This window comes from Rhinichthys klamathensis, unplaced genomic scaffold, assembly GCF_029890125.1.
Source record: "Rhinichthys klamathensis goyatoka isolate OS25496 unplaced genomic scaffold, OSU_Roscu_1.1 h1tg000254l_1, whole genome shotgun sequence".
Lineage (NCBI taxonomy): Eukaryota > Metazoa > Chordata > Actinopteri > Cypriniformes > Leuciscidae > Rhinichthys > Rhinichthys klamathensis.
The window spans coordinates 1,452,303-1,468,381 of NW_026606776.1; the positions used below are offsets into that span (position 1 = coordinate 1,452,303).

A 16,079-nucleotide genomic window follows, 5' to 3' on the forward strand; every position below is an offset into this window, starting at 1 on the left:
GACTTCTGCTCAGAAAGGAAATCAGATGTACTCTTTACTACTTAAACAGTTCAAAAGAATTTTTCCATTGTAATCCTCCTTTTTTTTTGTGTAGCTGGTTGAGACGAAGAAGAAACTGGAGGATGATGTGGGAACTCTTGAGGGTCTGGAGGAGGTCAAGAGGAAGCTGCAGAAGGACATGGAGGGGACCAGTCAGAAGCTAGAGGAAAAGGCCATCGCTTTTGATAAGCTGGAGAAAACCAAGAACAGACTGCAGCAGGAGCTTGATGACCTCATGGTGGATCTGGACCACCAGAGACAGATCGTCTCAAACCTAGAGAAGAAACAGAAGAAGTTTGACCAGGTATGAATTGGTTTTGATTACAGGGATAGTTATACATTTTTTTTAAAATATATTCGGTCATCATTTACTGTTTCAAACCCATAGGACTTTCAATCATCTTTGAAACACAGAGGAATATATTTTTTAATGAAACCGGAGAAACTTCTGTCCTTATTTCGAAAGTCCATTCCACCAAAATGTTGACGCTTAATTTAAGTCTTCTGAAAAGATACAATCACTTTATATGATGAACAGATTTATTTTAAGCTTTTATTCAAATATTAAGAGATCAGCGCACATACATAGAGCACATCAAATATGGTACATGGAACAATGTCTGTCTTTATGAACTTTTTAAAGCGTCAGTTTTGGTGGAATGAACTTTCAGTAGAGGGAAAGAAATCTTCCAGGTTTCATTTAAAATATCTTAATTTTTGTTTGGAAGATGAATGGACATCTTATATGTTTGCAACGACATGAGGGTGGGTGATTTTAGGTGAACTATCCTTTTACACTTTTTAAATAGGTCTGGGATTTTTATAATGCTAAGTTGTATTTGTTTTATATTTTACTGTTTTATATAGTATTTGCTACTGTTTTATGTAGTCTTTGTTTTGTGTTTTAATATACAGTCATTGAGAATCTTCAGGTACTACTAAACACATTTACAATTATGCATTTGGCAGACGCTTTTATCCAAAGCGAATTACATTGGATTTCAGGGTACACATTTTACATTCTTATCAGTTCCTGGGAATCGAACCCATGACATTGTAAGCGCCTGTTTGAGTTACAGAAAAGCTATATTACAAACAAAACATTTGTTAATAACAAGTTTATAACAAGCTACATAACAAAACATTTGTTAATAACCAAAAAAACCTGAAAGCATTTTTGCTGTGTATGATAGATGCTGGCAGAAGAGAAGAACATCTCTGCACGTTACGCTGAGGAGAGGGACCGTGCTGAGGCTGAGGCTAGAGAGAAGGATACCAAAGCTCTATCTATGGCCCGAGCCCTGGATGAAGCTCTGGAGGCTAAAGAGGAGTTTGAGAGGCTTAACAAGCAGCTCAGAGCCGAGATGGAGGATCTGATGAGTTCCAAGGATGACGTAGGCAAGAATGTAAGTTACTGTATGTTATTGGACTGTTTTATGAGGGTAATGAAGTTTGTACTGTTTATTATATATGGTAATGATTTAATTAATCATTATGATGTTTGAAGAGTCTTTGGTGTTTTGAACACAGCAGATTTATTTGTTTTGAGACCTCATGATGTGTTGACACCCTTACAGCATGTGCTAACCAAGTGTGAGGCAGCAAGTTTCAGGTGTCATGTAATTTGCGTGCCTTCACTGACAACAGAATACTTAGCAAAGCAACAAAATCAGCCAGTCAGAACATATGCATGTTTAACTGATGAGATTTCAGTGTGGCTTGATCATCTCATAATGCCGTGACAGAGATGGAAGTAAAGTAGGGCTGAATGATTTGGTGTAAAAAATTAATTGCGATTTTTAATTTTTTTATCCAGGTTTGCTGTGGTGGTTTGTAGGACTGCACAATTTAGCTACAATTTTGATTATCAATATGGCTATTGGCTATATAATAATAATAATAATAATACAAATGTAATATTTGTAATAAAAACAAAATAAAAATGAATGAAAAATAATTCTCAATTTCTTCATTTTTAAACGTTTAACCATCAGTTTTATTTTGATGGAAAACCACAGAGCCCTTAAAGCTTCTCATTACGTGTGAGGAGATAGTTGGTGCATGTTGCGTTCCCGAATGCATGTTAAAGCGACCCAAACTCAGAGTAGATGCAGAGATGGAGTTCATGTGGAGCGACATTTACTGCAAACCGAGCCGCTCTGAGCCGCTGCAAACACTGCAAACATAATGAGCAGCTCGTGTGTAAGAACACTATGAAACACGCAGAACGTATGTTTATTTCATTAAATAGCAGCCTTTGCGATTTGATGATCGTACTGAGTCTGAGTTTTATTTTAATGTATCTTGCAGTGCTAAAGCAAACAATAAAATGTGTTGTGGTGGTTTTAGCCATGATGTCATGGAAATTCAAATGTTAAAAGTGATCAGAAAAATTTGAAATTTCTATTTTAAAATGTATGAAAAAGGGACATCATCCTCAGCAATCTCCATAAAATATTTTTTGAGACTAGTCATGCACACTCATTGTTTAAAATACTGGATGACTCCTGGATTTATCATTTGGCTCTTGATTATGAAGTGACCAATTAGGACACTGTTACGGTCTCTTTATTTACGTTCTGTAATCCGTAGGTCCATGAGCTGGAGAAATCCAAACGCACGCTGGAGCAGCAGGTGGAGGAGATGCGCACTCAGCTAGAGGAGCTGGAGGACGAACTACAGGCCACAGAAGATGCCAAGCTGCGTCTGGAGGTCAACATGCAGGCCATGAAGGCTCAGTTTGACCGAGACCTGCAGGCCAGAGATGAGCAGAATGAGGAAAAGAAGAGAGCACTGGTCAAACAGGTGAGTGGAATTTACAGTTTTTTGAGGATTACAAGTAATTTGAAGATGAAGATTATCCATTTATTTAAGATTAAACATGATATATAAAATATTTCTGAGTAATGCTGTTGAACATTTTTAAATCAACACCTAATAAAACTATTTTGAGAATATTTACTAGATGTCTGTTCTCTGTGTGTGCGTAGTTCTGGCTGTTTAAGTGGGAGAAAAAACAAAGTGGATATTTGAAGACGGTAGAAAGAGAGATAGCTGAGATATTACTAAAGAGGAATAGGTCTCGGGAATATAATTGGAAGAAGGGTTACGATCAGACAAGAGCTAATATTGTTAAAGGTGACCTATAATTCAAAATTGAATTTACCTTGGTATAGTCAAATAACAAGAGTTCAGTGCATGGACATGACATAGAGTGAATCTCAAACTGGACTGTTTTCGCATTCTCATTTAATTCACGTTTATTAAAAACACCCCTGAAAAACGGTCGGTTCTCCACACAATACCGACTGTGACGCAATAGTCGGGATCATTAATATGTACGCCTCCAAATATTTGCATAATGCCAGCCCTCAATGCCAGGCGGAACTGCGCAGCCGAAGCATGGCAGTTGCTCAGTGTGGATGTACACATGAACACAAAAGTATTTTTTAGTTCCTTCATCTGAGCCTTTGAAGAAACAATGGGTTAATTTTATTTTCTCTGGAAATTTCCAAACATTTCACCGACTGTTTCCTCAACTTGGGCCAATACAGAGCTGGCCTCGGATCGAGCCACCAAGCAACACTTTCTGATGTGTAATTGTTCAAGTTCAGACAGGTAATCTTTCTCTCAAAATCGTTCAATACTGTTTATGCATCAGTAAGTCAAGCCAGTGACTAAAATATCAGCTTCACATCGTTTCTTTTAGTAGGATGAAAATAATCGTATTTAAATTGTGAACAAATTATATACAGAAAGCGATCAAAGAACAATCTTTCCACACAGCGCGAGTTTATCTGGACACTTGCCAAACTCGTTATGAAATCAATGACGCACGTTACTGCACAACGAAGCTCTTACTGTATTTACATCATCGTGTTTGCATTGGTGAAAGCAGAGAGAGTGCAGAAACTGCTTTGCAATGATAAGATCTTCATTCTCGCGATCAACACACTGTCATCTGCTCAATGCTCATCACGGCAACATTTTATGTGATGGGAATAGATCCTAATACTTTAAAAACATCTCACGATTCGTTAATCTCTATAGCTGTTATAGTAAAAACGTATAATAGCAGTAGTAAAAGTATTCGGGAGAGAGTTTCACATGTAATGCGTAGCTATTTCATATGCAAGCATGTCAGCCAATCACAGCAGTGGCCGCGGTTACACTGAATCCCACAGCAGACACGCCCCTTCAAACAGAGTGTTCAAATCAGAGGCTAAAAGCAGGCAAGGAAAAATGCCATTTATTTCTAAATTATGATTATTTTTTATCTAAAAAACATACTAAAATTATAAGGGTGACCCAGGAAACATTATAAAATAATAAAAAAAACATTCTAGGGCACCTTTAATATTGGAAAAGTTTTCCAGCGCTGGAGAGACATTAGAGAGCAGGAAGACCTGAAAAAGGATCTGTTTCTGCTCGATACACGAGTAATTGTTTTTTGCCATGTTTCACAGAACTAAGATATGCTGTTGTTGTTGAATCACAGCTGATTCTTCCATACTTGCACAAGCTGTCTGATGCAGCAGCTGTTAGTGGTTGCCTGTGCATATAGCGTGTTGGATATTTGGGGGGGGGGCGGAACAATGAAGTGAGGGGTGTGTTTGTTTGGGTGTCGATTTCAAATATCAACAGTGTTGCACCTTTAATGTAGAGATTTCTTAACCCTCTATTAATTGTTTCCTTTTTTTATGGATCTATATGTATATATATTTGGTAAAAAATATGTTAAAATTTGTCATTGGAAGTTGACTCTTAATTTTATTTCCATTTTATATGGATCATGTGCTTGCAAAGTGAAGAAAATGGGTTTATTATATTGTGGCAGCATTGTGAAATAAAGGGTTAATACCTTTAAGAGAGACATCAACCAGTTTTTGTATGAGACTCTATTTGGCTGTGTTTTGATCCATGAGTCCTGTACCTTCAGGTGCGTGAGATGGAGGCGGAGCTTGAAGATGAACGAAAGCAGAGAGCTCTTGCCGTAGCTGCCAAGAAGAAACTGGAGATGGACCTCAAAGATGTGGAAGCTCAGATCGAGGCTGCAAACAAGGCCCGTGATGAAGCCATTAAACAGCTACGCAAACTCCAGGTAGAAGCTTTCCCACAATGCTGCTGTTCATGCACGGAAATGTGATGACACAGTAATGATAATGCAAATTACACATTTACTGTTTGCATAATCTGTTTTTCTTCAAAAGCTCCTAGCAGCTAAAGTGCATCAGTCGTTTAGTAGTGAGAGAGATGTCTACATCACTGACTGCTAGGGCTGGGTATCAATGCAGTTGTCGCAATTCGATTTAATTCCGATTCGCAAGATCTCAATTCGATTCACAACCGAATTGCGCTTGAATGTTTAAATTGGCAAGAACACGTGCAAATGATAAACTTTCGTGAGCACGCAGCACTGGACCGATCGGGACACTGACAGTTGCTTCAACTGTCCGGAACGTCTTTCACACTGAAAAATGCACCTGCATCTGCCTATGGAGTTATTATCCTGTCAAATGTCGAGAGCGCATTATTGTAGCGCGAAAGTACATTAATATAATGCGCGAGTCTCTCTGCTCGCGCGCGGAATATGATGTGCCGAGCGCGAGTCTCTCTGCGCACGCGCGGAATATGATGTGCCGAGCGCGAATCTCTCTGCTCGCGCGCGGAATATGATGTGCCGAGCGCGAATCTCTCTGCGCACGCGCGGAATATGATGTGCCGAGCGGGAATCTCTCTGCTCGCGCGCGGGAACTGGGCATGCGCGCTCTCAGATACACTTCTCTTGTAAGAATTCTCTCTCTGGGCTGAGTGGGCTCGCTCAGAGAATATGCCTGCACTTAAAACGTGTTCAGTGCAATCGCGAATCTCTCCCCTTCCCCAGCTAACAATTTTAGGTTATAAGAACGTTTTAATAACGTTCCCATTAAGTTATAAAAACGTTATTTCTGAATGTTCTAGGGAATTTCAAAACGTCCAGTTTTTTAGACGTTGTATTAATGTTATTTCTTGGTTATAAGAACGTCCAATTCTCCCGTTATATAAACGTTGGTTGTATTAACGTTATTTCCTGGTTATAATAACGTTAGAACGTTCAATTCTCCCTTTATATGAACGTTGTATTAACGTTCTTGCTTGGTTATAAGAACGTTATTCAAACGTTCAATTCTGCCATTATATAAACGTTCTCTTAATGTTTTTTCTAAGATAATGAAAAACATTTCATTCAATAAAAAAAAAAACATTAAGAAAGGTTTTAATAATTATTAAAACCTTTCTTAATGTTTTTTTATATAACAAGGTAGCCTATATAATAGGCCTATATGAAGAACCTAAAACAAGAACTTTCAGATTTTAAAATTAAGACAAAAAAAAAAATGAATCATGTCTATAATATATGTGTAATGTAGTCCACTGAAGTCGAGTTGAATTGAACCCAAGTATAGTTTATTCCAATAAACCGATTTGGGTTGAAGTGACAATATGAAATTGACATGAACATAAACTTGGACTAAACATAAATCCCCAACAATGGTACAGGGAACAAAGCTAGACAAGAGACAATGGGAACACAAGGACAAGGATTATGACCAAAAACAACCAATGACATTCACAAGTTAAAGTTTATTTAATTTATATAGCTCATTTTACAACAGCCACTGGCTGGCCAAAGTGCTTTACAGAACAGCAGAAAAAAGGGGGGAAAAAAAACCTACATAACATATGGAATAGCAATTTCTGATTGGTTGTTGCCGTTTTGACAGCGTTTATGCCAAGAGCAAAGAGAAAGAAATCGAAGAGAAGAGTAATTAGGCATGCGCGAACGCACGGGACACCGTCTAAGCACATACACGCTTACTTTAAGCGAAGAGGAGAGATTCGCGATTGCACTGAACACGTTTTAAGTGCAGGCATATTCTCTGAGCGAGCCCAGAGACAATTCTTACTAGAGCAGCGTGTATCTGAGAGAGTTCGCCCAGCAGAGAGATTCGCGCTCGCGCATTATATTAATGTACTTTCGCGCTACAATAATGCGCTCTCGACATTTGACAGGATAATAACTCCATATCTGCCATGTTAAGCATCGAATGAATGACAGGCTCACTGTTGTAGCATCAGGCAAGGTAAATAAGAGGATGACATCTAGTGGTGAAGACTAGTATTAAGAATCACATTAAGCAGATATTATTTGCAATGTTTTCAGAAATATATATATGGAAAAAAGATTGATTCATTGCTTTTGAGAATTGATATCGAATCAACCACATTTTGTAAAAAAAAAAAAAAAATTAAAAAAAAATTGAAAAATATTTTTTTTGCCCAACTTACTGTCACTTATAATTTTAAGTCACAAGAATTGGTGTAGAGATAGGACAAAATGTGAGACGCACAGATGGCAACATCTCTTCAAAACAGGCCCAGATGAAGGACTATCAGAGAGAGCTTGAGGAGGCGCGCACTTCTCGGGATGAGATCTTCACTCAGTCTAAGGAGAATGAGAAGAAACTCAAGAGTCTCGAGGCTGAGATTCTGCAGCTGCAAGAGGTGAGCCAACACAGCCTGAAATACATCTGAGAAACGCATCTGTTGCTGGTCTTTCCACACACTGTTATAAATTAGATTAGTTAGACTGGCAAGTCTTGATGGTTTGGTTGTTGTGATTGTGTTTTTAGGACCTGGCATCTTCAGAGCGAGCCAGACGTCACGCAGAGCAAGAAAGAGATGAGCTGGCAGATGAAATCTCTAACAGCGCCTCAGGAAAGTGAGTCATTGTGCTGCAAAGTTTCTTAAAGTCAGTATTTCTGAGTATTGTGACGTATTTCTGAGTGAAGCGGAATTGACGAAAGATTTATGGATTACGAATAATTTCTTTTTCTTTTGGATTAACAGATAAACTGCTAACACACAATACTAGTCTTGTGGTGAAAAGTAAATAGGGTCCATTTGGATTTCATCTCAACCCTCTACAATGCAAGTAAATCACTCGCATATGTGACTAAATCTTCATTCCGGGCTACTAAATGTCTATCATTAACCACTGGCTAATAAATTCTTAGATTTTACTCGCCAGTTTGTGTTACAGGGCTTAGTATACGTTTAGCATAGATATATTTTCACTCTCTCAACACTTATGGGATTAATATCCTGCCATGATTCAAAACTGAAAATAAAGTTCTGAAAGGTTGAAAGTAAGTGTTTGAAAACTCAAAATCTTACCAAAAAAAGTTTTGCAAGATCGAAAAATAAGATTTGCAAGCTTGCAAAATGTAAATTTTTTTAAAAAATATCTCTGCAAACATTATGTTGTTTTTGAGATTTCCTTCTTCAGAACTGCAACATTTTTTTTACGATGTTGCGCAAACAATTTTTCAGATTGTTTAATGTTTGAATCGCTTGTTTCGATTGTTTATTTTGTCATTGTTCTCCCACTGTATTAGTTTGTTTTCCAGGTTTGAAACCTTGTAAATGGTGATCTGAAAACTGGTGTGTGAATGTGTAAAAAAAAGTTTTGAAACTCTGAAAACAGACTTTTGCAGGCTTGCAAAGTGAAAAAAAAAAAAGAAATCTCTGCAAACATAATTTTGTTTTTGAGTTTTCCTTCTTCGGAAGTGCAACACTCTTTTTTTTTTTTATGGTGTTGTGCAATCATTTTTTCAGAGTTCCGAATTTGTCACTTTTCTCCCAGTGTATAGTTTGTTTTCCAGATTTGAAACCTTGTAAATGGTGATCTGAAAACTGGTGTGCGAATAGGTGAAAAAAAGTTTTGAAACTCTGAAAACAGACTTTTGCAGGCTTGCAAAGTGAAAAAAAAAAAAGAAATCTCTGCAAACATAATTTTGTTTTTGAGTTTTCCTTCTTCGGAAGTGCAACACTCTTTTTTTTTTTTATGGTGTTGTGCAATCATTTTTTCAGAGTTCCGAATTTGTCACTTTTCTCCCAGTGTATAGTTTGTTTTCCAGATTTGAAACCTTGTAAATGGTGATCTGAAAACTGGTGTGCGAATAGGTGAAAAAAAGTTTTGAAACTCTGAAAACTGAGGTTCAAAAGGGCGAAACTTATTACATTACATTACATGTGCACTCCTATTGCAGACTATTTTTTCAGAGCTGAGTTTACAACACCCAGTTTGTGGAGATACGCCCACACATTTGCGAAATTGCGACTCACGTGATTTGTGGCAGCGTTGTCACACAGTTCTGCTCTGAAACTCTGAAACTCAGACTGAGCGAAAATGAAGCTTCGCAACTAAAAAAAAAAAAAAAAAAAAAGCCTGGAGGGAGGGCCTTCTGCTCTTGGCCAATGCTTTGCTGTCTGCTGACGTACAGTCCAATCACAAGTCGTATTTACTGGAAAGGTGGGATTGACCGACTGCTCCGCCAATGACGAAAGCGTATGGGATGAATATAATATATTCATGCATTCTAGAAACGAGTCAAAGAATATCGTTTACATGTAGCACGTCGATTCTGTCAAAATAACAGTTCATTTGGAATTATTCAGCTTTTCAGAACAAGCAGAAGATATGTTGGTTGGTAGTGGGCGGAACTAATGCGTAAAGGGCAATCTCATTGGCTGGTCCTTCTCATCCCTGTTTTGATTTCAGCAAATCAGTTCGAGCGCACGCTGACAACATGCTTAATATTCATTAACCCAGCAGCTCATCAATCCTTAGTGTGTTGTTTATTGTCATTATTAGTAGTAGGATTAGTAATTATTATTAAAAGATAATAATCCTACTACTATTATCTATTATCTTTTTTTCTCCTTATAGAAACACTGAATGACCAACCATACCTTAAGCACCATTATTTAAACTATCATTAAATAGTGCTTGATTATCATAATGTCGTAATATAATGCTTCATTGACTGATGTTAAGAGTACGTTTTTAGATATAAAAATTTACAAGCCAATGGTGATTCTATTGCCACGGTGTGCATAGAGGGTTGCATGTGGACTTGATTTCAAGTCACCATGAGAGTTTTTTATAGAATGTTGTGATGTTTTTATAATAATAATAATAATAATATACATCAGAATAGGGAAGAAAAGGTTATCACAATTTCCATTTCATGCTGGCTTTAGTGCCGGTAAATTCTACAACCGTAAAACTTCAAATAATAGCCGAGTATTTAATCTTCTAAAACCCGTCAGATCGTCCGCTTTTTGGCGGCCGCCAAAGCAAACTGTTGTCCCTCCAAAGCCTTTTTTGATCGATGAGTGATGTAGAATAGAAAGACGTTACAAGCAGAGAGAGAGAGAGAGTGCCCAGGCCGTGCGCGCGCACTCTCACGTCTTCAAACTACACGAGCGCTGTCTTGCTCTCTCTCCCTCGCGCATATTAATAAAAATCAATTGACACGATAGTAAAAGGTCGCAAGACCGCAGTTTCACGTGGAGCATTTGGAGATTTTTAGAGATTAGAGACTCTAGGCCTACACTCAATGAACAACATCTCAACACTAAATTATAAAGGCCTGTCTCATATAGACGCCTGTCTCAAATAAAAGAGAGAAAATAAAAGCCCGGGCTGCTATTTGAAGTTTTACGGTATTTATGAATTGACTCCTCTGTTCATAGTTTGTTGAAAAACAAGCTTCATCATTCATTCACGTTTGTTTTTCCTTCAGGGCAGCCCTCTTGGATGAAAAGAGGAGGCTGGAGGCTCGTATCTCCCAGCTGGAAGAAGAGCTTGAGGAGGAACAAAGCAACATGGAGCTCCTGAACGACCGCTTCCGCAAGACCACCATGCAGGTGCAGTGTTGAGGAAGCTACTGTAAATATGAGCAGCTTGTAGCAAACTGTTTTCAATGCAGTTAAACTTGTCAGAGCTTTGAGAACAGACCATGTTTTTAAAGGTTTATGTGCTTGGGAGCTTTGTAAGATGCGTAATCTCCATTAGCACTCTTAACTACATTTCACATCTCTAATAACAGCTGTTGTGTCTGCATCTTCAGGTGGATACACTGAACACAGAGCTGGCAGGAGAGCGCAGTGCCGCCCAGAAGAGCGAGAACGCCCGTCAGCAGCTGGAGCGGCAAAACAAAGACTTGAAGTCCAAACTGCAAGAACTGGAGGGATCCATCAAATCAAAGTTCAAGGCCTCTATCGCCGCCCTGGAGGCCAAGATTATCCAGCTAGAGGAGCAACTTGAACAGGAAGCAAAGTAAGCAACAATGAAAAACTGCAAAACTCAAATTAGTGCCAGTGGTTTTTTTTGTTAATGATGTATGATCCGCACACTTCACAGGGAGAGAGCAGCAGCAAATAAGATTGTGCGTCGCACAGAGAAGAAACTGAAAGAAGTGTTCATGCAAGTGGAGGATGAGCGTCGCCATGCTGACCAGTACAAAGAACAGGTGAATGAAACCCCAAATACTAGTCTTCATTCTCAAGTGTACCGGGTCCTGAGCTGCAATACTGATTACATGGAAAGTGGAAATTCAGTTTAATTTATTGCAAGTTTCAGACAACATTTCCATGGGCTGTTTATGAAACATTCTGACCAAAAATGGCAAACTGTCTGAAGTTGCCCATTTCAATTTGATTGGCTGGCTTTTCCAAAATCTATTTTGCTACCAATTGCTTTTGTGGATAGACTAGTCACTGGTTCAGGTCAATTCAAAGAGATCCACAGGTTTGTTTGAGACACTTGATGACACATAAGCAGCGGCCGGTTCAAACGCGCAGATCGGTTTCGTTACGCTTTTGGTGCGTTTGCCTTTTAATGCTTCGGCGCTGATCAGTTAGGCAAATTGGTATTGGCACCAGTGCGAGGGTCTGCTACACGCATGTGCAGCATTATTTGTATAATGCATAAACCTTATATTGAACACTTATCGAACTTTTTTCATTTTATTGAGGAAAATTATATCTCGATAGCTAACCACAATTAGGACTGAGCGATAAAACAATAACGATAGTAGTTCATCTCTTATTGCTGTAAATGACAGGATGAGAAATAAAAAGGAACTCAGAAATTCAAGACTCACACCTTCTGTGTGTCTTTAGCTGGAAAAGGCAAACTCCCGCATGAAGCAGTTGAAGAGGCAGCTGGAGGAGGCTGAGGAAGAGGCGACTCGAGCGAACGCCTCGCGCAGGAAACTCCAGAGAGAGCTGGACGACGCCACTGAAGCCAGTGAGGGTCTGAGCCGAGAGGTCAACACGCTCAAAAACCGCCTCAGGTATTGAGCCAAGACAATACACTCATATATTTCTATATCGCAATGCTTTAGATCCTTGTAATTAAATGTAAGAGTATTTGTGCTTTCATGTTGTAGTTTAATAATGAAGCAGCAAATGGTCAGTTGAGTGAAAATCTGGTTGGGTCAATCAGTTCTGGTCCACCAATTAATGAATGTACAATTTATACAAGTGTTGTTAACTAAAACTATTAAAGATCATTTTCAGAAATGTAAAAAAAAAACAAAAAAAAAACGAAATTTAGAAATTTCACCTTAACCAAAATAGAAAAAACCTTTTAAACATTACTGAAACTGAAAGAAAAAATAATGCTAAAAATAAATGAAAAAAGCACAACAAAATTACTCAAATTCAAATAAACATTTAAATAAAAATATTGATTAAAAACTAATAAAACTGACAAAAGCACATATCAAATTTACTAAAATGAAAATACAAAAATGAATGGCAGATTAATTAATTAAATTAATAGAAATATAAAAAACTAATAAGAGCACATAACAAAATGATTTACTGAAAAAAAAAAAAAAAAGCTAAATAGACATTGAAAATTAGTTTTTTAAGCTACAATTTAAATACTAAAAACTAATAAAAATGGCAAGCACATAGCAAAATTAAATTAATGCTAAATAGAAATATAAAACATACAAAACATTACAAAAGCACAACATAATTACTAAAATAAAAAAAATACTACAACTGAAATAAAAATAAATGAATGCTAAATATTAAAAATTATTAATAAAAATGACAAGCTAAAATGAAAACTGAAAATATCAAAATAAAAGCCAGTTCAAAATGTAAATAAATCCTCTCTGTGAATAACACTAAAGTAACAGTGGGTTGTGTTCCCTCGTTGGCTCTGTCCTGCAGACGAGGAGGTCCCGTCAGCTTCTCCTCGAGCCGCTCCGGACGCAGACAGCTGCAGGTGGAAGGAGAGTTCTCTGACGACGACGCAGACAGCAAGGCCAGCGACCTGAACGAGAACCAGGCGGCCCAAGTGGAGTAGAGCCATCAGCCCCACTGCTTCCTCTCCTAAATGACTCTCTCCTTTAGCTGTGTGGGGTCAGCGGTACAGAAAGAGGACCAGTGAGCAATGCACACACACACACACACACACACACACACTAACACTTCCGCACTCAGAATTAAGCTACCCTCGGCCCTACATTTATATCCCCTCCCTACCAAGGGAGCATCAACTCTGCCTTGTTCTAAATGCAAGATGCTTCAACTACAAAAATACTGCGCTCACAACAGAACACACTAGAAGTACAAGTGCATTTCAAACATCAGAGTTTGCTTTGTGCTCATTCATAAGAGCGTTAGTTAACGATGTAAAACCATCTGCTAGCTAAGCAAATGTGACCGATCGGATCTTAGTTGTACAGTACGGTTCTCCAGATCAACGCGTTCTGCAGATCTTGGGTCGATTTGAGATGCATGCGCTGCTCGTTCGCTACAAGCCAACATTAAAGAAAAGCAAAAAGTCCTGTGGCACTGGACCGGCTCTGAAACGGACCAGAAAAGAAAAAAACTGTGAAAAAGCTGCTCACTTCAGCATCTCATTACCATTTAAACACATGAAATACTGCAGGCGACTGCGTTAGTGATCTATCTTCATTGACCTCGAGGCCTGCTTTATCTTATTTGGGAGATTCAGCTGACAAAGGCAATGTTTCGTGTTTTAAGAGTTTGGATGTAACTGCGAATCGCTTTTAACTGCACATCATAAGAAAAGCCATATAAGGCCACTTCAACTGGAAAGGAAGTATGAAGTATTTTGGATGCAAATGCATGTCAAGATGAAGAATTATACGCCTTTACATATGTTATCACTTTATGGATGTTTTTCCCCCTATATGTGACAGAATGATGGTACTTCTCAAACCCAGCTGCTCTATTAGATATGAATACAGCCACCAAAGGAAGTGGATTGGAAGTTAAAATAAAGACGTTTGAAGTGCTTCAGTTTGAGAGATCCTCTTCATCAGCGCTGAAAGCAACTGGAAACACTGAACACGTTAATTCACAGGCACTTCTGAATTTTCCTGAACTCGAGCATCTTCTGTAATGTTGAGTTTAGCTGTGGAAGGGATGCTTTGAACACTAGTAGTATTAAGAGGAGAAACCGTACTAACCTGTTTCACTGTTAGCATTTAATGACGAGTTTCTTAAAGTGCCTTAGACACTAATTAGAAAACATCCATGAAAGTATGTCACGTATTCGTAATGAAGAAACACTAACATGAAGGAAAAACTGGCTGAAGGCAATTGAAATAAAAATGTAACCTTTTTTTTTTTGTTCTTTTGTATTTTACTGTGCTATGATTCATATCCAGTATATAGATCTCCTATCCCTTGTATTCTCATGAAGATCTGAGGGAAATCAGTGTTGATGATGGTTTGATATGAAGAAGACTCCGCCTCTGGCAACGAGTGTGATTTCATTTGGTTTAAAGCTTTATCATCCATGATCTAGTTACTATTATTGCAGTTATCATCATTATTGCTATATTATCACTTCTATTATTGGACTGGCTGTTGACAACCAGGCGTTCAACTGCAAATGTCTCTCCTCTCGTTTTTCTCTTGTATACTGTAACTATTTCTAGATGACAGTGAGTTTTGTAAAGGAAAAAATAAAAACATTCATTGTAGAAGCAGCATGCTTTTCTTCCTGTTTCTGAACTTGCTCATTTCTTCTGAAATAAAAAAAAAATGTGGGAAATGTTCATATATTAAATCAAAATGGGGTTTAAAAATGCTTTATACACACAATTGGACATCTTTGAACACATCAATATAATATACATATGGTGTGTGTGTATATAAACTGTATTTTAATGTTATTTTCCTATAGCTTTAAATTATGTAGCTGACTCTGTTTACTTATACAAATGTATATTTATTATTGCACGTGCTAGGTTACTCGTAGTCAAGGCTGCTTAACTCAAAATATATACACTCACCGGCCACTTTATTAGGTACACCTGTCCAACTGCTCGTTAACACTTAATTTCTAAGCAGCCAATCACATGGCGGCAACTCAGTGCATTTAGGCATGTAGACATGGTCAAGACAATCTCCTGCAGTTCAAACCGAGCATCAGTATGGGGAAGAAAGGTGATTTGAGTGACTTTGAACGTGGCATGATTGTTGGTGCCAGAAGGGCTGGTCTGAGTATTTCAGAAACTGCTAATCTACTGGGATTTTCACGCACAACCATCTCTAGGGTTTACAGAGAATGGTCCGAAAAAGAAAAAACATCCAGTGAGCGGCAGTTCTGTGGGCGGAAATGCCTTGTTGATGCCAGAGGTCAGAGGAGAATGGCCAGACTGGTTCGAGCTGATAGAAGGGCAACAGTGACTGAAATAACCACTCGTTACAACCGAGGTATGCAGCAAAGCATTTGTGAAGCCACAACACGCACAACCTTGAGGCGGATGGGCTACAACAGCAGAAGACCCCACCGGGTACCACTCATCTCCACTACAAATAGGAAAAAGAGGCTACAATTTGCAAGAGCTCACCAAAATTGAACAGTTGAAGACTGGAAAAATGTTGCCTGGTCTGATGAGTCTCGATTTCTGTTGAGACATTCAGATGTTAGAGTCAGAATTTGGCGTAAACAGAATGAGAACATGGAACCATCATGCCTTGTTACCACTGTGCAGGCTGGTGGTGGTGGTGTAATGGTGTGGGGGATGTTTTCCTGGCACACTTTAGGCCCCTTAGTGCCAATTGGGCATCGTTTAAATGCCACGGCCTACCTGAGCATTGTTTCTGACCATGTCCATCCCTTTATGGCCACCATGTACCCATCCTCTGATGGC

The 16,079-nt window shown here is 38.4% G+C and overlaps 1 protein-coding gene across 4 annotated transcripts in view; it reads left to right on the plus strand.

The window, feature by feature from the left end:
• The window catches only part of myh10 (myosin, heavy chain 10, non-muscle), a 62,045-nt gene extending 48,475 nt beyond the window's left edge, over positions 1-13,570 (plus strand). For all 4 annotated transcript variants that reach the window (XM_056266989.1, XM_056266991.1, XM_056266990.1 and 1 more), the window contains 11 exons: positions 95-343; positions 1,233-1,445; positions 2,632-2,844; positions 4,979-5,140; positions 7,456-7,584; positions 7,713-7,801; positions 10,671-10,794; positions 10,998-11,206; positions 11,291-11,399; positions 12,052-12,224; positions 13,117-13,570. In XM_056266989.1, coding sequence (XP_056122964.1) covers positions 95-343; positions 1,233-1,445; positions 2,632-2,844; positions 4,979-5,140; positions 7,456-7,584; positions 7,713-7,801; positions 10,671-10,794; positions 10,998-11,206; positions 11,291-11,399; positions 12,052-12,224; positions 13,117-13,252 — 1,806 coding nt within the window. In that variant the 3' untranslated portion in view covers positions 13,253-13,570. The remainder of the gene's footprint in view (positions 1-94; positions 344-1,232; positions 1,446-2,631; positions 2,845-4,978; positions 5,141-7,455; positions 7,585-7,712; positions 7,802-10,670; positions 10,795-10,997; positions 11,207-11,290; positions 11,400-12,051; positions 12,225-13,116) is intronic.
• The last annotated feature ends 2,509 nt before the right edge of the window (positions 13,571-16,079 follow it).